Below are 27,277 nucleotides of genomic sequence, written 5' to 3'. Positions count from 1 at the left end.
AATATGGGCCAATAATTGAAGTACCAAGCATCCCACACCAGACGTTAACTCTCCGTTGACGCTGATGTTCCACCTGTCCAAGCCATCGTAGGTTGTCACTGGACCAATAATGCATGTTCCTTGTATTTACCTGTCCTTTGTTTGAGAAGGAACATTCATCGGTAAATAGAACATTGGAGAAGAATCTCTGAGAGGATTTGCTGCTGTGCCCACTGACAGAACTGTACACGATTCTGGAAATCATTCCCATGCAATTCTTGATGTAGGTGTACATGGTAAGGATGGAACTGGTGACGTGTAAGAATACGATATACACTGGTTCTAGGAATGGCAATCCTGTGTTAAGGCTGTCGTGTGCTCACATGTGAATTCATAGCAACGAAAGCGAGAAGAGTAACTTCGACAGTTTCATCTGTGCGAGTGCTACGATGATTGCATTGTCATGGGCTGAAATATCCCGTTTCTTGAAGCGCCACAACAAGACGAGAAAACTTCCATCATGAAGGTGGGTTCTTGTCAGGATATCGCTCTCTGTACAGTTCAGCTGCCTGCGTAGCATTTCGCTTACCTTCAACAGCAACAACAACAATAAAAGAAACATTATGTCGATGCAGTTTGTAGGAATGACTGCCTTTACTGTATGCCTACTCTACACAACAGTATTTAAAAGGACTAAACTACTGTCCTAAATGTACCCGTACATAAGAAAACAGTATTGCAATTACTGTTCTGCTAACTTACATTCCCCTTTGTTGGTGTACATTCTACTCACGCAACTCTTCAACTGATGATGGTTGATGGAATGACAGGCGTGCATTCTACTTATGTTTACATTTTTCCTCTGTCAACATCAGCTCGTGGATGTATTCCATTACCCTGAGTACCTGCACTAAGCACTGGGAGCGTCAACATCAATGTTGTGTTATGTAATTAATAACGATGTGTTTCAGTGAATGGTACACTGTGATACATTTTTTTAATAGTCTTTAAGAGAGGAAATGAGTTACTGAATAAAAAATACAGGGTACCATTTTAAAAAGTCATACTGCTGTTCATATCTTTGTAAAAAAACAAAGCTACAATGAAGGCAATCGTGCTGACTGATGTCCCCCTGACGGCTAAAGAACATTTGCTTGAAACGTTTTGTAATTTGCATCTGAACAAACCGTTACTTCGGTTGGTCAAGATAAATGGGACACCCTGTGTGTGTGTGTGTGTGTGTAATCAGAATTTCTTTGGGTTTATATTCTTGTTGGGATTATATTCTTCTACAGTAGTTGGTGAAGGCTTCAGGCATTGTCCTCTTGACAGTCAAACCCGAAGACTGGAAAGTTGCACAGGTCACACCAATGTTCAAGAAAGGTAGTAGGAGGGATCCACTAAATTACAGGCCCATATCATTAACATCAATATGCAGCAGGATTTTGGAACATATATTGTGTTCAAACATTACGAATTACCTCAAGGGGAACTGTCTATTGACACAAAGTCAACACGGATTTAGAACACATCGTTCTTGTGAAACACAACTAGCTCTTTACACACACAAAGTGTTGAATCCTACTGACAAGGGATTTCAAACTGATTCCGCATTTCTAGATTTCCAAAAGGCTTTTGACACTGTACCACACAAGCAGCTTGTAGTGAAATTGGGTGCTTATGGAATATTGTCTCAGTTATGTGATTGGATTTGTAATTTCCTGTCAGAGAGGTCACAGTACATAGTGATTGATGGACTTCTGGCTTTCCCCGAGTTAATGTTATAGCCTCTCTGCTATTCCTTATCTATATAAACAATTTAAGAGACAATCTGAGCAGCCGTCTTAGGTTGTTTGCAGATGATGCTGTCATTTATCATGTAGTAAACTCATCAGAAGGTCAAAACAAATTACGAAACAATTTATGAAAGATATCTGAATGGTACAAAAATTGGTAATTGGTCCCAAATAATGAAAAGTGTGAGGTCATCCACATGAGTGCTAAAAAGAATCCGTTAAACTTCTGTTGCATGATAAATCAGTCTAATCTAAAGACCATAAATTCAACTAAATACCTAGGACTTACAATTACGAACAATTTAAATTGGAAATAAATTGGAAAGAACACTTAGCAAATGTTGCGAGGAAGGCAAACCAAATACTGTGTTTTATTGGCAGAGCACTTAGAAAATGTAACAGATCTCCTAAAGAGATAACCTGTATTACGTTTGTCCGCCCTCTTTTGGAGCACTGTTGTATGGTCTGGGGTCCTTGCCAGATTAACAGAGTACATCACGAAAGTTCAAAGAAGAGCAGTAGATTTTGTATTATTACAAAATAGGGGACAGAGTGCCACAAACATAATGCAGCAGGATTTGGGATAGATACCATTAAAACAAAGGCATTTTCCATTGCGGGGAAATCTTCTCACGAAATTTAATCACCAACTTTCTTCTCCAATTGCAAAAATATGTTGTTGATGCTGACCTGCATAGGGAGAAATGATCATCATAATAAAATAAGGGAAATCAGAGCTCACACGGAAAGATATAGGTGTTCGTTTTTACCGCGCACTATTCGAGAGTGGAATAATAATAGAGAATTGTTGTGAAAGTGGTTTGATCAACCCTCTGCCAGGCACTTAAGTGTGATTTGCAGAGTACCCATATAGATGTAGATGTTGAAATGCATTTCATTCAGCAGTTCCATATCTCCAGCCCTAAGCTTTGTTTTATGCCTATTATGCAGTAGTCTCTGTTTCTCTAGATCAGGGCTTAACAACTGGCCGGTTTCGAGTGCGAGTACTCGCATCTGCTCAGGCACGTGCTCGCGAGCAGGTGCAAGGTCGCGGAGTAGGAAGGGAGGGGAGCGAGGGGAAATGCGCGTGCACGTTTGAATGTGATCTCGCGTTCTTAGCAGATTTAACTAGCCATCTGAATGCTTTGAACATTTTACTACAAGGTAAAGATCTGCTAATTACTCGTTTCATAGATCGAATACGAGCTTTTAAAATGAAATTGACACTTTGGGTGAGTCAGCTGGAAACAGGAAAACTAGCTCATTTTCCTAAATTATCATCCATGCAAGATGTTCACAAAGACTGTGAACGTTATTCACATAGTTTAGTTGATCAGCGCTTTCAAGATCTGACAGCACTAGACAGTGATTTTGATCTGTTCTCTCCATATTCAGCGAATATTGAAGAGATTCGTCCCGAGCTGCAGCAAGAAATTATTGACCTGCAGTGTGACAGAGAATACAGAGACAAATTTCAGAACAAGAAAAACATTTTGGAATTCTACACACACTTCCCTCAGGATAGATTTCCTAGTTTGCACAAACTGGCGGCTACAATAATATCAATGTTCGGTTCCACGTATGTTTGTGAACAACTGTTCTCTGCAATGAAATGCAACAAGACGCGCCTGAGAAACGCATTGTCTGATCGAAATTTAAACTGCACGCTGCGCCTAAAATGCACAAGAACAATTACTCCGAACATAGACGCAATTGTAAAGGGCAAAAAGTACAAGATAACCGAGAATCCCACACTTCAGTGACACCTTTCATTGTGTAACAGTTCACAAATTAATGCGAATGTAGAGGCATACACTAAGCTAATAAAATTATGTGGCATGTGTACATTCTCCTTTATTTGTTTCATTTGTCACAGTAATAATTCATGAGTGGTATTCCTGCAGGTGGCCGCGGATTTACATTGACTGGCGGCAGCTGTTGTGTGCCCCACATGACTCTCCCCACTGTCCATTCTGGTCCGGTAGTGACGGTAGCGTGCTCGCGTTGCTCCGTGCTCGCGCCTTGCTGCTCACAGCTTGCTCCGCGAGCACGTATGTTGTGAAGCCCTGCTCTAGATGTTTCTTTAGAATGACTGTATACCATGAAGGGTTCCTCCCATTATGAACTGTTCCACTAGGTAAAAATCTATCAGTGAATGGTCAAGCATTATTTTAAACCTAAGCCAGAGTTCTACATGCTCCTCTCCTAAACTAAAAGTTTCTAGTTCCTTATTAGATACAATACTACTTCCTCCTTTTCTAGCTTGCTGAAAATATAAATTTGTTCTAGTCGCCCTTTGTACGTTGGCAATCATTGTTCCTACAACTGCCTCATGGTCACTGATACCAGTTTCTATGTGGACATGCTTCAAGAGGTCAGACTGTTCATAGCTATTACATACAATATACTTCCATCATGAGTGAGCTTCCAAACAATCTGTTACAGGTAGTTATCACGGAATGCATTATGCAATGTATCACAGGACGTCTTGTCATGTCCATCATTTACGAAACTGTAATTATCTCAATTGATTGTAGGATTACTAAAGTCTCCTCCTACGATGGCAGCATGATTGGGGAACTTACTAGTGAACTTAAAGGTAAACCTACATTGAAAACAATTACAGATAAAGAGAAACCTATTAACAATGTTAACTGGAATAGACTATTCAAATATCTTAAGTTAGTAAGGACAAAATACAAGGAGCAAAAGTTTGTTTGAATGGGTCATTACTCATTCCTGGATAGTTCAGCTAGTGGAGCATTGTCCTGAGAAAGGAAGAGAATAACACGGCATACCTAGTCTGTGGAACTGATAGGATGTTTCAAAATGGTGTACACTCTGCTGCAGAGTGAAAATTCATTCTAGAGGCTGTCTACAAACTGTAGGGAAACCAGGCTGCAGTTGTAAGTGTTCAAGGATGTGAAAGGAAATCAGTATTTGAAAAGAGGATGAGACAGGGTTGTAGCCCTTAGCAGAACCAGAGAGAAATTTAGAAAGGGAATTAAGGTTCAGATAGAAAAAATAAAAACTGTAAGGTTTATTGGTGACATAATTCTTTCAGAAACAGCAAAGGACTTGGAAAATCAGTTGAACAGAATGGATAGCAAGTTGAAAAGTGGTTATAACATGGATATTAACAAATGGATTGCAGTCAAATTAAATCTTATGACGCTGAGGGAATCAGATTAGGGAGTAAGATGATAAAAGTAGTGGACAAGTTTTGCTATATGTGCAGGAAAATAAATGGAAATGGCCAAAGGGCAGAGGATACAAAATGCAAACTGATAATAGCAAGGAAAGGGTTTCTAAAAAATGAGTTATCGTTTAATACTGAATTTTAAATTCAACTGTTAGTACATCTTATTTGAAGTTATTTGTCTGGAGTGTAGTCTTGTACTAAAGTTAAACATTGATGATAAACAGTTCAGACAAGAAGAGAATAAAAGCTTCTGAAATGAATGGTGAAGATTGGCTGGAGATACTGAATGACTAAAGAGGAGGTCCAGAATCAAAGTGGGAGAAAAGAAATTTGTAGCAAAACTAGAATACAAGAAGAGACTTGTTGATAAGACATGTCCTGAGGCATCACAGGATATTTGTTAATGGAGGGATTTACTGCATGTGTGTGTGTGTGTGTGTGTGTGTGTGTGTGTGTGTGTGTGAGAGAGAGAGAGAGAGAGAGAGAGAGAGAGAGAGAGAGAGAGAGAGAGGGGGGGGGGGGGGGAGGGGACAGGATCCAGGTAACCAGCAACCAGTACATGTTCTGTCCAGCAACACATTCACATGTTAAATAGAAATGAGCACAAAATGAATGCATGAAACAGTCAGTAATAATGCATCTACTGTCATATGCATAAAAAGAAGATATTTTTGTTATCAAATGAAAAATCTTTTAAAAATAATTTATCAATTTGTACTTTCACTCAATACTAATATAAACTGAGCAAGAATTTTAGAGGACATTATGATAAATTTTAGTTTGTTGTTATTTGAGTCTGCCAGAGATGGACTTAAGACACTGTGAGAGAGGACAGTTTGACTAAAAGAACTATCTGGTAACTGGCAACATGGAGGGGAATCACAACTTGACAGCACACAGCTTGTTAATACTGCCTCATTTTGACCATCACCTCCACCACGGCCACCATCTGTGCATAAACAGGGCTTCGCCACCTCCCTCCACAGGGAAGAGGAATGCCGTCTACAGCTGGTGCCTGATGACCCAGAACACACAACACTGTCCTGTTGGTTGCTACACTGCCAGACATCTGCAGCTGATGCAGCTCCACAGCACTCTGACAACCACTGCAGTAATGAGGGCACTATAATCACCAGACATAGACAGCACTATCTAACATCCGTGTAGCCACCCTGATGCAGCCACTTCCTCGTATCCATATGCAAGGTGGCCTTTATAAGACTGCTGCCTGCAGCTCTCTGGCAGTCTGAATCCGAGTCTAAAACCAACCACGAATCCAAGCAATATATGACAAGTCTCTGACAGTGCACACCAGGACTAGGTCTGTGCTAGTGTAAAAACTGATTGTGTCTGCGGTTGGTTCAAACTTTACCTATGGCAGTGTAACATAGTGACAGACTGTGTGCTTTCTCTTGCATCTTCCTGGAACTGTATTGATAGAATGACAATTCTTCTCACAGATCAGGATACTCTCTTATATTCCTTTCTTCTAGAAATAAACTTCTATTGTTCCACGCTACCTGGGCACCTTCTTGTTTTCTGCGTGCACCACCTCACAGTGGGCTACTTTACGAATATTAATATAAAGATAACAAAATAGTAAACAAATGCTTACTAGTTAAGACCTGTGGTTGGATAAGAGCTTCACTGCTAAACTGGCAAAGCCAATAATTACAAATCGAACTACAGTCTCATTCAAAAAATTCTAGTGTGCTACCTTGCTTTGCGTATGGCCAGGACGATGGTCAGCTCCACACAGGTCTGCTACAGAGCCAGACGTGCTTGAGTCATCAGATCTGGAAATGGTCAGAAACAATATTTTTAACTACTACTCTCCAAAATTGAGTTTATATCTGCAATGAATTTCAAATTAAAATACGTCATTATAACTGAATATATTTTCAACAATGTTATGATGTTGACGTGCAGTATCAATACACAAGGAAGATAAAATAATATTCAGAGCTGAAGGGTAGAGTGATAATGAACTAACTACAGAAAACATCAGTCTTTCAAGCATTGCAAGCAATTAAATAAGTGGAATGCTCCAAATCAAATAATACCTACTTTTAATTCCAATTCATTTGGAAATTTCGCAAATGAAATGACAACTCTGCTTTTCTTGGATATATTATTTAGTAACAACCGCCTATGGCATGGAGATCAACATAAAATAACACTTACAAAGTGAACATGTCACACTACTTGAATGGCAATGGAACTGCCAGGAGAAAGGCAGTATACCGGTGCAATCAAATGGAAAAGTGATGGAACTTCAAGCATTTCAAATATTCACAGCCAACAACATTAACAATAAAAACTAACATATAGATACTTTGAACTGCTGATCTGCTGTAGTTATATGCTGGTAATTCACTTACGCCTCTGAAATATGTTGTTCTGATGTTGGTACAAAGTAGATGAGTGGAATGATTTGTGCAAACATATTACTCGTAACTATGTGTTCTGGGAATGACAACAAATATGAAATTACAGTTTATTTCACAAAGAACTGAGATGCTAAAACAGCACATCAGATCTACATGATTATCATCAAACAATCCATTTCTTTTCTTTGTTTGCCAAATGCAGAATTTATGAAAAGACCACTTAAGAACAGCTCTTAGATATCTGGAAATTATCTGAACAACTCCTTCTGTAACAGATCTCATTATTATCAATTGCAAGAAATCTGCACAATACTAAAATTGAGTAACTAACCACATCAGTCAAGGAAATGATTCACAGTGATATTCACATCTGCATGATAGAGAGAAGATGCTTTTCAAATGATGTTACATCTCACCATAAATTACCCACACACAGAACTATGTTGAAACAGATTTTTTAACTATTTTACAGCACAATTTCTTAGTCATTACATCACAAATATCACAACATAAATATCATAACAAGTGTATGGACAAAACTACATACACCATAGTTTTTATTTTACTACACAGTTCACATTGAAGTTGGGATTTAATGCACGTATATGAGAATATCGCAAATAAAATTACTAATAATTTCAAACACTGATCAGCAACTGAAAATATTACAGCTACTGTAATGCTGCAATACTGCACTGGAATGCAAAACTCGGAAACAAACATTTCAAATGGACTTGTCAAGCTCTGAACCGTGTACATTATACAAGGAATCGCTAGAATCCAGAAATGAACTTCTCAGTGGTGCTTGAAGACAGTGTCCAAATTCAAATAACACTATTTCTTAGTAGCACACATTGTTTTAGACAAATCAACATGAAAAGTTATGGTCTGAAGCAAAAGAACTAAAGGATTAATGTAATAATACATGACACTCACACATCAGATAACAGCAAAAAGCCCAGCAGTTTTAACTGTGTCTTCATGAAATACTTCCACTCATTAGCACCATTCAATTGAACTTAATGGAACCACAATCAACATTTCAAATGAAGAATTTTTTTAAAATTGCTATAACAGTAACATACAAAGGAAGGATTGATGCACAATTACATTTCTTTTGAAACAATCACGTCTTTGTATTTCCAATGAAATGTGAGGTGGGCAGCTATGTGCATGGTGGTCACAATTGTTACCATGCCCCACCACAAGCCCCACCCCCCCCTCCCCCCCCCACACACACATACCACATTTCCCTCTTTCTCTGTTCTATCTCCTCCTTCCACCCCACTCCTCCACACTAGTGTATACTGTCCACAGACCCCTTGCCCGTGGTCAGTATGAGCTCACCAGTGGCATAACCCTAAGCTGTGCACCTGCTGCCTCCGTCACACCAGTCATCAGCCACCCTTCTTCAATCCTAACTCCCATTCCCTGCATCCTCTCTCCCATCACCCACTCCACCTGACACAATCAGTCACCCCTTCGAGCTAAGCTGTAGCATAGCACAATTCAGCTGTAGAGTCATACATGTATGCTATAACTCTGAAGGAGGATTTGTCTAAAGTTAGCAAACATTCTCAGTCTTGTTTACATGCTTATCTACAACTCCACACTTTGACTATTCAATGAGATGTTTCCATACTCCTTTCAGTTTTTACATACTGAAATTACAATGGGAGAGCAGGGATTTGGCTCTATCAGTAACATTTCATGAGGAGCCCCCATTTCTGCCAAATCTTAAATAGTACACAAAGAAAATGAAATGTATGCATATTTTACGAACATAAGTCTCAAAACTTTCTGCACTTTAGTTGTTTATATTGATTTTGCCCCTCCCCCCCAAAAAAATGTATTTCACAGTTAAAAGCTCCATTATAAGGATTTCCCAGGTTCAACTGAGGCTTTCCTCCACAAGCTGGGAAGCAGATTCTCACAACATGCAGGTCCAACTGGTTCATCTGGTCATGATAAAAAACCTCGAGTGAATCTTGAAAACCCTGATGATGGAGCTTTCACTTCAAAATACCTACCTGAAATAAAAACAAAACACAAAGACTCGATGAACTTTTATTCGCAAAACATACATCTTACAGTGTTTTCAAAAGTGGACAGAATTATGGTAGACTAACCAACCCTCTGGTTACAAACAAAGCAATACCAATTTAGAATTTGCACTTCTGTCATTATACATGAGGAGTCTCCTTTTAAATTAATACTGATAACCAGAATGAATCTTTAACTCCATAGGGAAGTAGGCAATGTCAGGTTCAAACTGTGTGCAGTACTGGAATTAGGACTCGCCTTTTGGATGCAATGCTCTTACCACTAAACTATCTGGGCACAGCTCACAACCCACCCTCACTGCTTTGATACTGGTAACTACCACTGAATCTACACTTACAGTAATGGCTGTGGCTAAATGACTGCTTGCAGTTAACAGTGGAATCTTAACACAAGAAAGAAGTTTATAGTTCTATATCTCACTGATGTTCAGCTCATTAGAGATTAAGAGAGTTTAAACGAGGATGGAGAAGGTAACTAGCTGTGGTATTTATAAGGAACCATCCAAACATTCAACTGAACTCACTTAGCAGAACAACAAAAAACCTAAAATAGAATAACAAGAATGTGAAATAAGCTGCAATCCTTCCAAATATGAGTCCACTTCACACAATAATTTTGTAATCAGCCATTTGTTTGTGATCTGTGCCAATTTAATGCAGTGCAGTTTTATTACTAGTTATCCAATAAGTCTGAGATGGCTGTAAAAGGGAAACAGGGCCAGAGGAAAGCATAATGACACATTTTCTTAACCAATTCTTCTGTTGCTTCTTGGTAGAATAACATAATTATCAATTAAAAAACAGAATATTTTGATGTTCTACAAGATTAATTTATTAAGTTAACCAGACTTTAGCTATTGTTAACAAAGGAGTTACAATACTTGTAAACAACATGAAATGAATAACATCTTTTCCATCCCCCCCCTCTTTATTTTTATTTATTTAATTTTTTTATAAATATTGTAACTTTTTTGACAATGATACTCAGTTGAAGTCTTATGACAGCCTTGTAAGCCAAAAACCAGTTAACTAAGTGAATCAATCCTACAGAACACACACAATGTTGTCCTTTTCATTTAGAAGCATAACAACATACTGACATGAGAGGAGGATAAAATAGTAAATGATCCACACCACCTAGCAAACTATGTGAATGAAAATTTTTCATGCACTGCAGAAAAATTACAACAAAAAAATCCCAAAACCTGTAAATAATTATGCAATAATTACAATGTTGTTATTATGAAATAATTACAATGTTGTTATGACCAATCACAGAGCATAAAGTCAGTAAAACTGTATAAAACACAAAAATATATATATATAAAGTTAATAGGCATAGATGAAGTACGGATGTGTGCCCAGAAACAAAGCGTAACGAGTATACAAGCTCCCCTAACATACATAATAAAGGAGTCACTTGCATCATAGAACCTTTAAGGATATTTAAAACATACAAGAGTTGTGCCTCTGTTTAGGTGCCAAAGTGGCAGAAGTACAGTATCAGCCATAGTAAAATCCACTTTCTCTTGACAAGTATGGGTGTGTCACAGACATATTCTTGTATCTTTCCAGGCCTTTGATACTGCTGACCATAAGAGTCTACTAAATAAGCTAGAATCATTAGATATAAGAGGCATAGTCCGCAGCTCGTGGTCGTGCTGTAGTGTTCTCGCTTCCCGTGCCTGGGTTCGATTCCCGGTGGGGTCAGGGATTTTCTCTGCCTCATGATGACTGGGTGTTGTGAGATGTCCTTAGGTTAGTTAGGTTTAAGTAGTTCTAAGTTGTAGGGGACTGATGACCATAGATGTTAAGTCCCATAGTGCTCAGAGCCATTTGAACCATTTTATAAGAGGCATAGCTAGTGAATAGTTCTGACCATATCTAGCATATAGGGTACAAAGAGTAGACAAGGAAGTTTCCAATTGGCCATTATGAAATAAAGTCACATTGAACACAAAGAAAACAAATATCATGAATTTCAGTTTGAAGAGGAAAAATGACACTGTCAAATTAAATGTATAAGGTACCTCTACAAACTGCACAACAAACACAAAATTTCTAGGAATGAATATTGATTCATAGTTGAACTGGCATTAACATACATAAAGATATATGTAACTCGAAAGTTCTCAGTATGTTATGCTCTTAAATAGTCCTGTTATCAATGTGTAACAGCCAATGTATTTTAGTTGTGTACTATTCACATTAGTTGTAAATATATACAGTGAATGTGCATAATTAAACAGTGTACACCTCCACGGCTGGTCTAAAGAGGCTGCCACACAGTGGCACAGATAGCACAGCAAATGCTGCACTGTATGCAAAACAGCCTTAAGTCGGCACACTGGGCCCTCAGCAACTCCCATGTTATGTGACTAATGTACGCTTCACAGTTAGACTGTGACTTAATGCACTCCTTGGATACCTGTGTTTGTGCTGATAACTATTTTAATCAATGTCTCAGTATATCAATTCAATTGGAAGCAGAATAAATGTTGGTTGGTGGGAAATCTGATTTTGAATTTGAGCAACATTATAATAATATGTACACACAATTCTCAGATATGGAATTCTTTTCTGGGAAACAAATGCATAAAAAATAAACAAAGTTTTGAAAGTACAGAAAAAGAGCATTAGAAAAATGAGTAAAAATGTAATAACACTCACTGTAAATATGTCATGTGAGTACATTTACTGATCAGTTATGGATGTCAAAAGTAACACTGGTAATTACTGTGCAAACTGCTCTGTCCAACTTCAGTAAAATCTGAAATTTGCAAAATATCCCACAACCACTGGATAATTTTGAAATATAAGAACTTTTATCACTCAAATCAAAGAAGATTTAATGCCACATCCATCCACGCATAATAAACCTGGTTCCTGAAATACCATTTTTGAAAAAATAAGCTGTACACAAAAGTGCTATCTGAGTATTTTCAACAAACATAATTAATATATCTGACCATTCATTATTATTCAGATTATTTACTATACTTACTTTTTTGTTTCATGTTTCAAATTGTTAGTTTATATTTTAAACTCTTATTTTTCCACTCAGTTTATGAACTGAAAATAATAAGTAACTCATTATTATGATACAAAATCATTACAAAATCTATACAGAAATGCTTAAAACATAATGTCTCAGTAGGATTTCAGAATGTGGCAGATGATTTTCTAAATATTTTGTTTAGTACCAAGCATATTTCAGTACATTTTAAAACTTGATGAAGAGAATTCATTATATACCAGTGACTGTGGCTTGATTATATTGTTTAAGTGGAGATTGACATCAAATGATTCAGCAGGACTAGATCTGAAAATCTTCTCACAAAGTTCTTTCAATATCAAAAGCCGTTTATGTCCAATGATTGTACCTGTCCTGTTGAGACTTTTGAGATCAAGATGAATGTTACTTGTCCTCAGGTATGATGCTCAAAATGTTTTTTTCACACTCACCACCACCCTTTCATAGTTTTAAAAGAAACTAATGGAGATTTTGTATTGAGAACTTGAGAATCTCTTTCTGATGCCGCAAATGTTCTTGTGACAGCATTGAAATCTGTTAAACTAATGCCTGACCACTTCAAAAGATATCCCTGCACAGGCGAAAAATCAATATTAATGTTATATTCTTAAGGTGGTCTATGTGAAAGAACTGTTTTGAGCATCCTACCTGAGGGCAAGGAACTTTTACATCTAGTGACCCAAGCGGCTTGACAGGACAGGTACAGCCACGGCATATATATGGCATTTGATAGCGGAAAAACTCTGGGAGAAGATTTTCAGATCTAGTCCTGCTGAATGGTTATGATGTCAATCCCCACTTAAGAAACAATGCAATCAAGTTGCAGCCACTAGTACATTTTCAATTCTCTTTGTTAAGGTTTTCCAACGCACTGAAATATGCCTCATGCAAATCAGGATATTTGGAGGACCACCCGCCACAATCTGTAAATCCTGCTGAGTTTTGTTTTATATTGTGTTGTCTGTCATGTGCATTATGTAAAGAAATTTTGTTCATTTGATGTGCGTGGAGTGCAAAAAATGTTGTTTTAAGCATTTCTGTACAGATTCTCATTGCTGTAATGATTCTGTATCACAAAAATTGGTTACGTATTATTTTCAATTAACAAAATACACATATGTGAAACTGTAAACTGAATTTAAAACATAAAATAACAATTTAAAATACAAAACAAAAAAGTAAAAAATAATTAGAATAATAAGGAATGTTAAGATATTTTAATTAGATATGGTGAAAATATACAGACAGCATATTATGTGTGCCTTATTTTCCAAAAATGGTATTTCAGAAACCTGGTTTATTACACACTGATGAATGTGGCCCGAAAGTCTCTTTAATTTATGTTGTGACACAAGTTTTTATTTTTCAAAATTAATTAATGATGTTGTTGTTGTTGTTGTTGTGTTGTTGTTGTTGTAGTCTTCAGTCCTGAGACTGGTTTGATGCAGCTCTCCATGCTACCCTATCCTGTGCAAGCTTCTTCATCTCCCAGTACTTACTGCAACCCACATCCTTCTGAATCTGCTTAGTGTATTCATCTCTTGGTCTCCCTCTATGATTTTTACCCTCCAGGCTGCCTTCCAATGCTAAATTTGTGATCCCTTGATGCCTCAGAACATTTCCTACTAACCGATCCCTTCTTTTTGTCAAGTTGTGCCACATACTCCTCTTCTTCCCAATTCTATTCAATACGTCCTCATCAGTTATGTGATCTACCTATCTATTCTTCAGCATTCTTCTGTAGCACCACATTTCGAAAGCTTCTATTCTCTTCTTGTCCAAACTATTTATCGTCCATGTTTCACTTCCATACATGGCTACACTCCATACAAATACTTTCAGAAACGATTTCCTGACACTTAAATCTATACTCGTTGTTAACAAATTTCTCTTCTTCAGAAACCCTTTCCTTGCCATTGCCAGTCTACATTTTATATCCTCTCTACTTCGACCATCATCAGTTATTTTGCTCCCCAAATAGTAAAACTCCTTTACTACTTTAAGTGTCTCATTTCCTAATCTAATACCCTCAACATCACCCGACTTAATTCGACTACATTCCATTATTCTCGTTTTGCTTTTGTTGATGTTCATCTTATATCCTCCTTTCAAGACACTGTCCATTCCGTTCAACTGCTCTTCCAAGTCCTTTCCTGTCTCTGACAGAATTACCATGTCATCGGCGAACGTCAAAGTTTTTATTTCTTCTCCATGGATTTTAATACTTACTCCAAATTTTTCTTTTGTTTGCTTTACTGCTTGCTCAATATACAGATTGAATAACATCGGGGACAGGCTACAACCCTGTCTCACTCCCTCCCCAACCACTGCTTCCCTTTCATGCCCCTCGACACTCATAACTGCCATCTGGTTTCTATACAAATTGTAAATAGCCTTTCGCTCCCTGTATTTTACCCTTGCCACCTTTAGAATTTGAAAAGAGCATATTCCAGTCAACATTGTCAAAAGCTTTCTCTAAGTCTACAAATGCTAGAAACGTACGTTTGCCTTTCCTTAATCTTTCTTCTAAGATAAGTCGTAAGGTCAGTATTGCTTCACGTGTTCCAATATTTCTACGGAAGCCGAACTGATCTTCCCCGGGGTCGGCTTCTACCAGTTTTTCCATTCGTCTGTAAAGAATTCGCATTAGTATTTTGCAGCTGTGACTTATTAAATTGATAGTTCGGTAATTTTCACATCTGTCAACACCTGCTTTCTTTGGGATTGGAATTATTATATTCTTCTTGAAGTCTGAGGGTATTTCGCCTATCTCATACATCTTGCTCACCAGATGGTAGAGTTTTGTCAGGACTGGCTCTCTCAAGGCCATCAGTAGTTCTAATGGAATGTTGTCTACTCCTGGGGCCTTGTTTCGACTCAGGTCTTTCAGTGCTCTGTCAAACTCTTCACGCAGTATCGTATCTCCCATTTCATCTTCATCTACATCCTCTTCCATTTCCATAATATTGTCCTCAAGCACATCACCCTTGTATAGACCCTCTATATACTCCTTCCACCTTTCTGCTTTCCCTTCTTTGCTTAGAACTGGGTTTCCATCTGAGCTCTTGATATTCATGCAAGTGGTTCTCCTTTTTCCAAAGGTCTCTTTAATTTTCCTGTTGGCAGTATCTATCTTACCCCTAGTGAGATAAGCCTCTACATCCTTACATTTGTCCTCTAGCCATCCCTGCTTAGCCATTTTGCACTTCCTGTCAATCTCATTTTTGAGACATCTGTATTCCTTTTTGCCTGCTTCATTTACTGCATTTTTGTATTTTCTCCTTTCGTCAAATAAGTTCAATATTTCTTCTGTTACCCAAGGATTTCTACTAACCCTCGTCTTTTTACCTACTTGATCCTCTGCTGCCTTCACTCCTTCATCCCTCAGAGCTACCCATTCTTCTTCTACTGTACTTCTTTCCACCATTCCTGTCAATTGTTCTCTTATGCTCTCCCTGAAACTCTGTACAACCTCTGGTTCTTTCAGTTTATCCAGGTTCCATCTCCTTAAATTCACACCTTTTGCAGTTTCTTCAGTTTTAATCTACAGTTCATAACCAATAGATTGTGGTCAGAGGCCACATCTGCCCCTGGAAATGTCCTACAATTTTAAACCTGGTTCCTAAATCTCTGTCTTACCATTATATAATCTATCTGATACCTTCTAGTATCTCCAGGATTCTTCCATGTATACAACCTTCTTTCATGATTCTTGAACCAACTGTTAGCTATGATTAAGTTATGTTCTGTGCAAAACTCTACCAGGCGGCTTCCTCTTTCATTTCTTAGCCTCAATCCATATTCACCTACAATGTTTCCTTCTCTCCCATTTCCTACTCTCGAATTCCAGTCACCCATGACTATTAAATTTTCATCTCCCTTCACTACCTGAATAATTTCTTTTATCTCATCATACATTTCTTCAATTTCTTCATCCTCTGCAGAGCTAGTTGGCATATAAACTTGTACTTCTGTAGTAGGCGTGGGCTTTGTGTCTATCTTGGCCACAATAATGCATTCACTATGCATTTTGTAGTAGCTTACCCACACTCCTATTTTTTTATTCATTATTGAACCTACTCCTGCATTACCCCTATTTGATTGTGTGTTTATAAACCTGACCAAAAGTCTTGTTCCTCCTGCCACCGAACTTCACTAATTCCCACTATATCTATCCTTAACCTATCCATTTCCCTTTTTAAATTCTCTAATCTACCTGCCTGGTTAAGGGATCTGACATTCCACGCTCTGATCCGTAGAACACCAGTTTTCTTTCTCCTGATAACGACGTCCTCCTGAGTAGTCCCCGCCCGGAGATCCGAATGGGGGACTATTTTACTTCTGGAATATTTTACCCAAGAGGACACCATCATCATTTATCCATACAGTAAAGCTGCATGCCCTTGGGAAAAATTACGGCCGTAGTTTCCCCTTGCTTTCAGCCGTTCGCAGTACCAGCACAGCGAGGCCGTTTTGGTTAATGTTGCAAGGCCAGGTCAGTCAATCATCCAGACTATTGCCCCTGCAACTACTGACAAGGCTGCTGCCCCTTTTCAGGAACCACACGTTTGTCTGGCCTCTCAACAGATACCCCTCCGTTGTGGTTGCACCTACGGTACGGCCATCTGTATCGCTGAGGCACGCAAGCCTCCCCACCAACGGCAAGGTCCATGGTTCATGGGGAATAGTGGGGTATATTTTGTCATATTTCAAATTATTACAAATGTTATTATACAGCTTTCAAGAATGTTAATTACATTTCAACTTTTATATGAAACACATTTTTTTATATATATCATGGTTTTGAAGTTACTTCCCCTAAACTCAATATGTCAAATTACCTCCTGGGGTGTGTTTTCCCCCATTAAAGTGAAATTGGACAAAAAATTTAAAAAAAATGTATGGTATTATCCTGACCACTCTACATACCTTCTAAGTGTCATCAATATTGTTTATTTACACCTGAGAATGTTCTCTTGTTAGACAATACAGAATAGGTGTTCACTAAAAAATTTAAAACAGGTAAATAACAGTAAAATATGGATCATTTCACACAACACTTTCACATTTTTTTTCCATATCAGGGAACCCTTATCCCCAAAGCTCTTTAAGGTGTAATACTAACACCTTATCCTCTTTCTGAGTTCAACACTTCAGTTATTATAGATGGACTCCAACTCAAATTTTTCAGGCTAGCAAATGGAAAGTTGTTGCAGTACACCAAATGGAAACCAAACAGTGTTACTATGGTCTCGATTTCAGATGATACTGTGTGTGTAGTGTGTACAATAACTGGTAGTGAGAAAGCAATACACATTGTAGTATTACCCTTTTACATTATTAAATAACTTGTTTGCAAAACCAGTGCTACACATGAGGGACAAACCAAATGAGGTAGAAATGTTTTCAACAGAGTGACCTTCGATTTGGAAGGATGGTGGCTACAATCATGATCTGACCACCCTGATTCAGGTTTTCTGCGGATTCCCTACATTACTTCAGGTAAATGCCAGAATAGCTTCTCCTATGAAGATATGGGCCACTAAATCTCCAATCCCCGTCAAACTAGAACTTTAATTATGTATATTTGAATTATGTTTCTTTGTTGTTCTTGAATTATAATACCTTGATATGTCTAAAAACCTTGTAAAAGTGATCCATAGTTCAAAAGAACTACTACTACTACTACTGCATATGAGCTCCAATTTCTCTGTCATTGTCATTTAAAGCAAGGCATTAAACATAGGCTTTCAAAATTTTAAGAGTATGACTTTCCATGACACACAACACCCTCTCTTTTCGTGACAGCCACTGAATTTGGATGATTATCTGAGATGCTCTCACACTTACTAAACGATCCCTTGAAAACACGCACTACTCTTTTGTCAGTCGTCATGTCCTCTATTAATCCAACTGGTTGACAGTGCCACACTGCTGAGGAATACTCGAGAATCAGTTGAACAAGGATTTTATGAGTTACCTCCTTTATGGGTGAGTTACACTTCCTTAAGATTCTACCAATGGATCTCAGTCGTCCATCTGCTTTTCCTAAAATACTTCTATGTAGTCATACCACTTTAGGATAATCTGGACACACCCTCGCACATATTTTCTGCTGATTGGTCATCAATTGTGTAATCCAACAAGAATGTGTCTTCCCACTATTTTTGCACAATATGTAACATCTGTTTATGTTGAGGATAAACTGCCAGATTGTACACCAAGTGTCAATCTTATGTAGGTCTTTCTGCATTTTACTACAATTTTCGGGTGTTGCAATTTCCTGGTATACAACAGCTTCATTTGCACACAACCTTATGCGGCTTCTAAAAGTCAATAAAAACAATGGATCACTGCAGGCAGAATCCACAAGTAATCCTATAGTGGAGGTTTTCATTCTCCAAAAGTTCACAATAAGCAAGGATAAATGTGTTAAATAATTCTGCAAACATAGTAACGTAACTGATTTACTTCTACAAATGTGCGCATTTGTCTGATGACCTTTTTGAAATCAGGAATGACCTACACCATTTACCAGTCACTTTAATGTTTGTTGCTCAGGCAACCAATGATAAAATGCTGCAAGTTCTTTCGTATAATATGTGTAGATAATAATTATTATTTGTTCACTGACTTCACATGAAATCAAAATTTCTTAGGATTTCTTATAAGATTGGTAGATTGAATTCTTAATTCAAATCCATAGCATACTTCTCAGACTGCTCTCCTTAAATTCATTTTGACTTCACCTAACTTTTCTTTGTCAACAAGGCTTTGCTTGAATTTAAATCTATGATTAAACTCTCTTCGCCTAGATAATCTGACATTTTAACTGCTGCACTTGCTAAATAGAAATATCTGCCAACCTGCTTCATCATTCCTTTTAACACTGGCAGGAACTGATGATACAACAACCTTATGGACATTGATTCCTTCCTGTAAGTTAACGGCATTGAGAAGCTCAAGCCTGTTAGTCACCAAAAAATTTATGACAACAGCCTCAGAAGTCAGGTCAGTAAGTGACTGTTCATGGTCACAATATTTAGAACAAATTTGCACAAATCCCTTTCCCTAAACCTCCCACTAATTCCACAGCACGATCAGGAAATTTATGTCTACAGTGTAAAAAGTTTTTCTGAAGCACTAAACTACAATCCCAACACAGTACTACAACTCTTCACCCGACAGTGGCATCTGAAATCATTGCAGAATCATCTGAGGAGCCAGTTCAATTTCTCTGCTTAGCTTAAAAGTAGAGGACTTTGATCATTCCGTGCATAATGAGCAGATCTAAAATGATGCTTTCACTCCATATGCAAGGAAAGCAGTCATCACTTCAGCTTGTTGTCTGAGGAAACTGACTGTGGCTTTGGAACATATGTGGCAGATGTCTTTCATGCTGAGAAGTTCCCAATGAGCACATGGCTGTACTTAATTGTGGTTGACAGCACCTCCTCCACATTTTGACAAAACTTCCTAGAATGCATACCAAGTGCATCTGGTCTTCCTTCCCGAGCTACTGCAATTTTCCTAATGGGCTTCATTAACCACCTAATGTTGGAGATCCCAATAATCAGCACATCTACCCTCTGCCCTGGACCACACCTTTCAAAAAACTCAGCTCGGGTCCTAGCAGATTAGGTGTACCACACTGTCTTAGGTGTGTTCTCAGCCACGTGGTGCACCCTGTAGTTGTTAGTAATGCATGAGGAAACAGCCACATGGTCACTATCAACCATCTGCCTTCCCCTGAGAGATTCAGGACCCTGGCACAGTACTCTATTCATATGAAAGTGAAGACAAACTGGCCAGGTCAGATGCAATGGAAGACACAGTAACATCAGTGTGGTCCCAAGTAACACAGGAGGCACCAAAATGGTAACAGCTTTTGCTTCATGTGCCCTAACAACACTGCAGACAAGGGTAGTGGATTGAATCCTATGAGCACGTACACTGTTTTGCTTGTGTCCTATAACCAAGATGTGTAAAATCCTTTGGTGCAAGTGGTTTTCAAGCAGTTATATACAGGGATCATCATCAACTGGATTAATAAACAGCTCAGTAAATCTAAACTGTGCTTTTAAGAAAATGCCTAACATAAGATACTACCAAAATGATCTGGTGCATTTGTCTTTATAAGCCGGCCAGTGTGGCCAAGCGGTTTAAGGCGCTACAGTCTGGAACCGCGTGGCCGCTACGGTCGCAGGTTCGAATCCTGCCTCGGGCATGGATGTGTGTGATGTCCTTAGGTTAGTTAGGTTTAAGTAGTTCTAAGTTCTAGGGGACTGATGACCTTAGAAGTTAAGTCCCATAGTGCTCAGAGCCATTTGAACCATTTTGTCTTTATAATAACCAAATTCCAGGGCTTCACATGATCTGCAGCATACTTTAATCCAAATATCAGCTCAAAACAACCAATGCTGTCATTTATCAGTTGAAGGTGTTTTCTGTTGTCTCTGGCACCTTGAATGAATTCTTAAGCATAGTTAAATTCAGTACATGTTGAAGAACACCTCACTGTCAAAACAGAAACATTTAATACCCATCCCCTACATTGTGCACAGTATTTTGCAATTTCTTTAAAACAGCTTACCATATTCACTTATCACTCCATGAATAAATTACTGTTGAATGCACATGCACATGCCTTTGGAAATGAAATGAACGAGCACTCAAGTACTCAAAATCCTGTTACACCTTGTAATTCATGTTCTCTTATTGCAGGCAGCCCAATCTGTTTTCACTGGAGATAAACAGGTAGTGGGGATAAATCTGTGGATTCTCAATACACTGACTGTTGGCACTAATTCACCATGGCTACCACATGATTATTGCCTTGTTATGCAGTTCTACAATAACTTATAATTGTATTTGTGTTAATTTACAGTGAACACACATTTGTATTTACATAAACTCCATTTTAATTGACACAGTAACTATTTTAATGACAAAGTTTTTTCCACTCTTTCTAATGATGAACATTAGTTAAGGACTTTCAAGGATTTTTTAACAGTTTAGAAAACACTGAAGTTGATAACAAGAAGGAGCCTACAACAATCTGGACTGATACATAGAAATTTGTCATTTAGTTTTGTTCCTCTACCATTTGAATAACTAATGTTTTGGAATGCAATTTTTCTTTTACCTATCATTGATACAAAATTGTTCAAGAAAAGTCTGACTATGAGGCTATTCAGCCATTCAAGTGAATAACTTATATTCATTTTTCCCCATCAGTAATCACGAGGAGATGAAATACTGCACTGTTAATTATCTTATCCATTTTGTCTAACTTACTAAATTTGTTTTCACATATCATGATGGAATAATTGTGATCAAGCATTAAGGTCACTCATTTCCCAAATATCTAGCACACAAAAGGCATTAAAATTACTCTTTCCAAAATTTTGATTAAACAAGAATGAACCATAAAGGGATACTTGTTAATGAAAGGTCTGAATCATAAGAGAAGCCAAAACGTTATGACCCCCTGCAGAATAACATGTTGGTCCACTTCTTGAACGTAACACAGCAGTGATTCTTATGGCATAAATTCGGCAACTACTTTGTACTGTGCACCAGATGTCTGCACACACATCATACAATTCCCGTAAATTACAGGATGATCGTTTGTTGGCATGGAGATGGGACCCAATAGTACACAGATGAGTCTGGGTTCACAACAGACAAACTTTATTGTTCACATTTCAGCATAAAATCACTATCACATGCTCTTCAAACCACTGTAGCACAATTCTGGCCTTGTGATGTGGACATTTATTCTTTTGGAAGATGGGATTGCCATCACAGAAGACATCAAGCATTAAGGAATGCAAGTGGTTTTCAATAACCACAGAGTTCACAGATGGTACGGTGTCTTCGATTATTACCATAGGTCCTCTGGAAGTGTATTCTGTTGCCACCAAGAACTTGCTTGCATGGCATGGTGCAGTTTTCAAGTAATTGTTCATTAGGATGATGGCATATCAGGACACAACCATCAACCTTATGTAACATGAAATATGATTCATTTGCATTAACTCACAGTACAGTCTCGATGTTCCCATGAACACCACAATTGCAACTGATGAGTTGTTGGGACAACAACAGAGCACATAGAGATTGCTCCCAGTGGAGACCCATGTTCAGTGGCATGCAGTACACAGTGTGCTTGGAAATACTTGGCCTGCACCAGCATTGTACTCTGTCATCAGATCTGGCATGGATTGTCCCCTATTCTGTTTAACAGAGCAGTGAGCCTCTGAGCTCAACAGTATTACTCAAGCACATCAGAAAAAAAATTGTCACCCTCCAGAAGACATGCTAACACTGTACCACACTACATCTAGCCTTGATAAAGACTTTCATTTGACATATTTACTCCATAAAATGGAGTTGAATAACTGTCTGCTTCCCACCAGTATACTTGGTATTTTACACAATACCAAGAAGTGCATAAGAGCAATATTTCAAGTTACACAAGACAGTAATATTACAGTTTGACACTGAAAACTGAGCAACATGACACCACAAATCAGATTAATGTAGAATCAAAATCTAACCAAATACTTCTGTCACTCATTTTTGAAACTATTTTTACTTTGCACAAAACATTTACATAATCAATATAAAAAAACAACTCATTGCCTATTTTGTGATAAGGGACACATCACCTTTTTTTTCTTTCTTTCCATATGTCAAAAATATATACACTGCACATTACTGATCACCTAAAGATACAGCTGTAATTATAAATTACTACTGGCAGATACTACAGTAACTTGCCAATCCATGCCACTGTTGGTGCTTATTAAATTACTTGCCTCGTAAAACAATCTCAATTGTGTAGTCTGGGGACAATGATAAAATTCTAGGTCAGCTATCCCCCAAACAAGAGGGAGGATGTAGGACCTACTAATATAAGATCCACTGAAAACAAGATGTTAATATTCTGTTACTGACACCCTATAGAAATATAGAGAAAATAAACAGCATTACACATTTTAGCATAGTATTTAGACAATGCTGCACAGAATAGCAGTGCAAAACATACCAACAAATACACTAGTCATTAAAATATATTTGTTTTTGACAGTATTTGATGAAAAGACAAGGGAAATACTTGTAAAATAAAATGTTCCATATTTAGTGGGCCCATTAAATTAAGCAGTCACTTTTTAAGACACAAATCCCTCAAAATAAAAGTACTGACTGCATCACCTAAACCTGCAGGCTTCGTGTAACACAATTGCTGCTATTTTACTAGCTATTATCATGAGGGTGACAGCCATAGATGATAGTGCAAATAATTAAGTTCTGAGACACTGTGTCACTGTATCCATTACCATGGAAATAATCCTTATTGTTGAAATTATTACAGACTACTATTGTTGTTGTTGTTGTTGTTGTTGTTGCTGTTGTTGTTGTTGTCATCTTCAGTACACAAACTGGTTTGATGCAGTTTTCAAAACTCTTCATCTTGTGCTAGCCTCTTCATCTCTGCTTAACTACTGCAAGTTATATACATTTGAACCCACTTACTGTCATCCAGCCTTGTTCTCCTTGTGCAATTCTTATCTTTCACACTAACACCCCCCCCCCCCCCCCACACACACACACAAAGAAAAAAATAAATAAATTCACCGAATTGACCATTCCCTTATACCTCAGGATGTGGCCCACAGATCAATCCCTTCTTTCAGTGATGTTGTGCAATAAAATACTTTTATTCCAAATTCAATTCAGTACCAAATGTTCCTATTCTCTTTTTGCCTGAAATGTTTATTGTCAATGTTTCGCCTCCACACGAGGCCACTCTTTGAACAAATACCTACAGAATACACTTCCTAACTTATAAATTTACATTCGGTGTTAATAAATTTCTCTTTTACAGAAATGCTTTCCTTGCTAGACTTCAGTATACCTATTCAGATTTGCGGAAGCATGAACAGTGTTATGGGTCTGGGGTTCATTTAACTACTAAACAACCCAGACAAGCCTGATAGCAAATGCTCTAAAATTACATCCACTGATGTAGAGTGGCAAAACTGGAGCCTTCAATAAATGAACTAGAAAACAAGTAATAAAACAAATAAGAAATTTATAGCACAACTATGACATAATATTTGTGAAATTAGCAATATCAAGATGGGTACATGTGAATGAATTAAGCTTTATGAAATAGAGCAGGTCCTGAAAATACACACAATTATGTCCCCTAGCTCTCACAGAAAGGAAAAAATATAGTTTAGGCAGGTGTTTTTCTTTCAAGAAAATGATTTAAAAGTCAATATTATGCAGATTACAAAAATAAAAATAAAAAAAGGATCAGAACTGGAACCTTTTTATGCCTACTTACAAGTTGTCATTTGTCTGCCACAATATTAAAAATTCTTCTCCCCCCCCCCCCCCCCAAACTATCGTATGAGCACCCTTGATCCTACACAAGTATTATGGATGACATATCAAGTGAATATTAAAGTCGCAGTAGCAGTCATCCCTCCTGTTCTTCAAAAAAAGGCTTGTATATTCTTTGTTGTCATTTCATTCAATACTCCTACAAAAAAAAAAAAAAAATGTTTTTATCAGTATAAAAAAAATCTCAAAATGTTTAAAAAGTTGTGGATAAATGGGAAGGGGGTAATCAATAAGTGATTGTTGAGAAGTCCCATAGCGCAACCTGCTTCATTTTTGCACTGTTTTGTTATCTGGGGCTTCACTTTACAACATTTCAAGGATGTCTAGTTTTGTGCAAATCTCATACTTCTCATTAGTTACTATGTCATAAAATTTCAAGAACAAATACCAGAATAGTGTTATCAGAAACTATCATCTCCCTCAGATGAAATGACAATTTCCAGATGCCTTTTCAGGCACGAGTATCCATCAATTAAATGGAAAAAGAAAGATTATTTTACAATATCCATGTTTCACTGTATGCATATGCCGATAAGGCAAAACAATTATGAGCACTGCCAACTACGAGACTGAATGTTGTCTGATGATATTGTGGGCACCTGACACTGTAAGGAAAGCACAAAAGTGGAGCAGAGACAAATGGGGAACCATTCTAGCAACAATATGGGCCACAACTGGAGAACTCCAATGACATGAGCGTAGCTGGTCGACTGTTTGCTACTGTTGTGAGAATCTATGGAAAATGGTTAAAATATAGTGAAACCACAACTAGGCGACAAGATGCTGAGTATCCATACCGCATAACAAAATGTGGAGATTGGATGTTTGTCCGTTCTGTGAAGCAGGATCGGTAACAAACTGTGGCAGATCTCATGACTGAGTACAATACTGCTGCAAGCACAAGTGTTTCAGAGAATACCGTTCAGCACACACTGTTGGAAATGGCACTCCGCAGCAGATGATCCCTACATGCTTCCATGTTGACCCATCATCATTATCAATTATGTAAATTTCTTGAAAAACGCGCAATGCCATGAACTTAGGCCAATGGGAACAGTGTTATCATGTTATGGGAGATATTCGCCTGGGCTTCCATGGGATCTGTCATAGTAATCAAAGACACTATGGCAGCTTTGGACTTCACGAACATTATTGCAGACCACCTGCATCCCTTAATGTTTAATGTCTTCCTCATTAGTGACAGCATCTTCCAGCACTAAAACTGTTAGTGCCACAAAGCCAGAGTCAAGCTACAATGTTTTGAGGAGCATGACAGTGTACTCACTTTGATGTCTTGACCACTAAATTCTTCCAATCTGAAGTCAATGAAACACATCTAGGACACTATCGGGTGCCAGCACTACACCCAGAAACTAGACATCTGGTGTTATATAGCTTTGGAAAACCGTCAAGAATTTATTCTATCTATGGCACACAGAATTGTGCTGTACTGTGTTCCAAAGGTGCACCAACATGCTATTAAACAGGTGGTCATCAAGTTCTGGCTCATCAATGCATATTATGCACAAGAATGTGTGACTCCTGCTTCAAATGCCTGTAGAAGGGTGCAATAAATGATACAGTAATTTATCATGTTTGACATAAATTTGAAGGTGCTTGGAAACAATGGGTAATGTAAAAACTAATGTTTTCTTTTATTTTCTTGGGACAAAAGTTACAAAAGCATTTTGAAACGCAGTTACCAGTTTTGTTCAACCAGTGGTCAGCGTCAGACTTTCTATACATAAAAAAAGAGATTATTGTTGTCTCTTCTATTTTATCTATGAAAAGTCTGATGATAAGCACTGGCTGGTTGGATTTCATAACTGCATTCTGGAATGTTTTTGTGAGTGTTGTCACAAGAAAATAAAATAAGAATAATCAATCACTTCTTCTCCATGTACAATATGCAATGTTTTTTTAATAAAATGAATGCAAGTAATAGGAGCCAAACAGTTTGCATAAATATGGTTACACCACTGTTTACATTTTTTTGTATCCACACTCATTAATGCATGTCAATGCTATTGACTTTCATATATCTTGTGGTAAGACCACAGTTTTCTTTAACCACTATTATGAAGTCCTTTCACACTCTGTGTGTGTGTGTGTGTGTGTGTGTGTGTGTGTGTGTGTGTGTGTGCGCGCGCATGCATGCATGTGCAAAAGATCAAATCCTCAAAGGAGGTGACACAGTGCCTCCACGCATACTGAATAATTTCTCATGCCGTTGCGTTTCGGACTATTTCAGTTTCTTCCTCTGAAATGCTCATACAATCCCACTGGATATCTCCAGTATCAAAGGACGTCTTTTTTGGCACTTGCAAGTCTATAAGATCATCTGCTGCACATTTTTATTATTTACATGAATTAATTATGAAATCACTAAAATTCTT

The 27,277-nt window shown here is 37.8% G+C and overlaps 1 protein-coding gene across 4 annotated transcripts in view; it reads right to left on the bottom strand.

The window, feature by feature from the left end:
* The window catches only part of LOC126183309 (protein sickie-like), a 701,479-nt gene that overhangs the window by 148,025 nt on the left and 526,177 nt on the right, over positions 1-27,277 (bottom strand). For all 4 annotated transcript variants that reach the window (XM_049925155.1, XM_049925156.1, XM_049925154.1 and 1 more), the window contains one exon: positions 6,695-6,773. In XM_049925155.1, coding sequence (XP_049781112.1) covers positions 6,695-6,773 — 79 coding nt within the window. The remainder of the gene's footprint in view (positions 1-6,694; positions 6,774-27,277) is intronic.

The sequence above is a fragment of the Schistocerca cancellata genome, chromosome 4 (assembly GCF_023864275.1).
Source record: "Schistocerca cancellata isolate TAMUIC-IGC-003103 chromosome 4, iqSchCanc2.1, whole genome shotgun sequence".
Lineage (NCBI taxonomy): Eukaryota > Metazoa > Arthropoda > Insecta > Orthoptera > Acrididae > Schistocerca > Schistocerca cancellata.
Note: the sequence above shows the minus strand (reverse complement) of the source record. Positions and strands in the feature narration are given on the sequence as shown.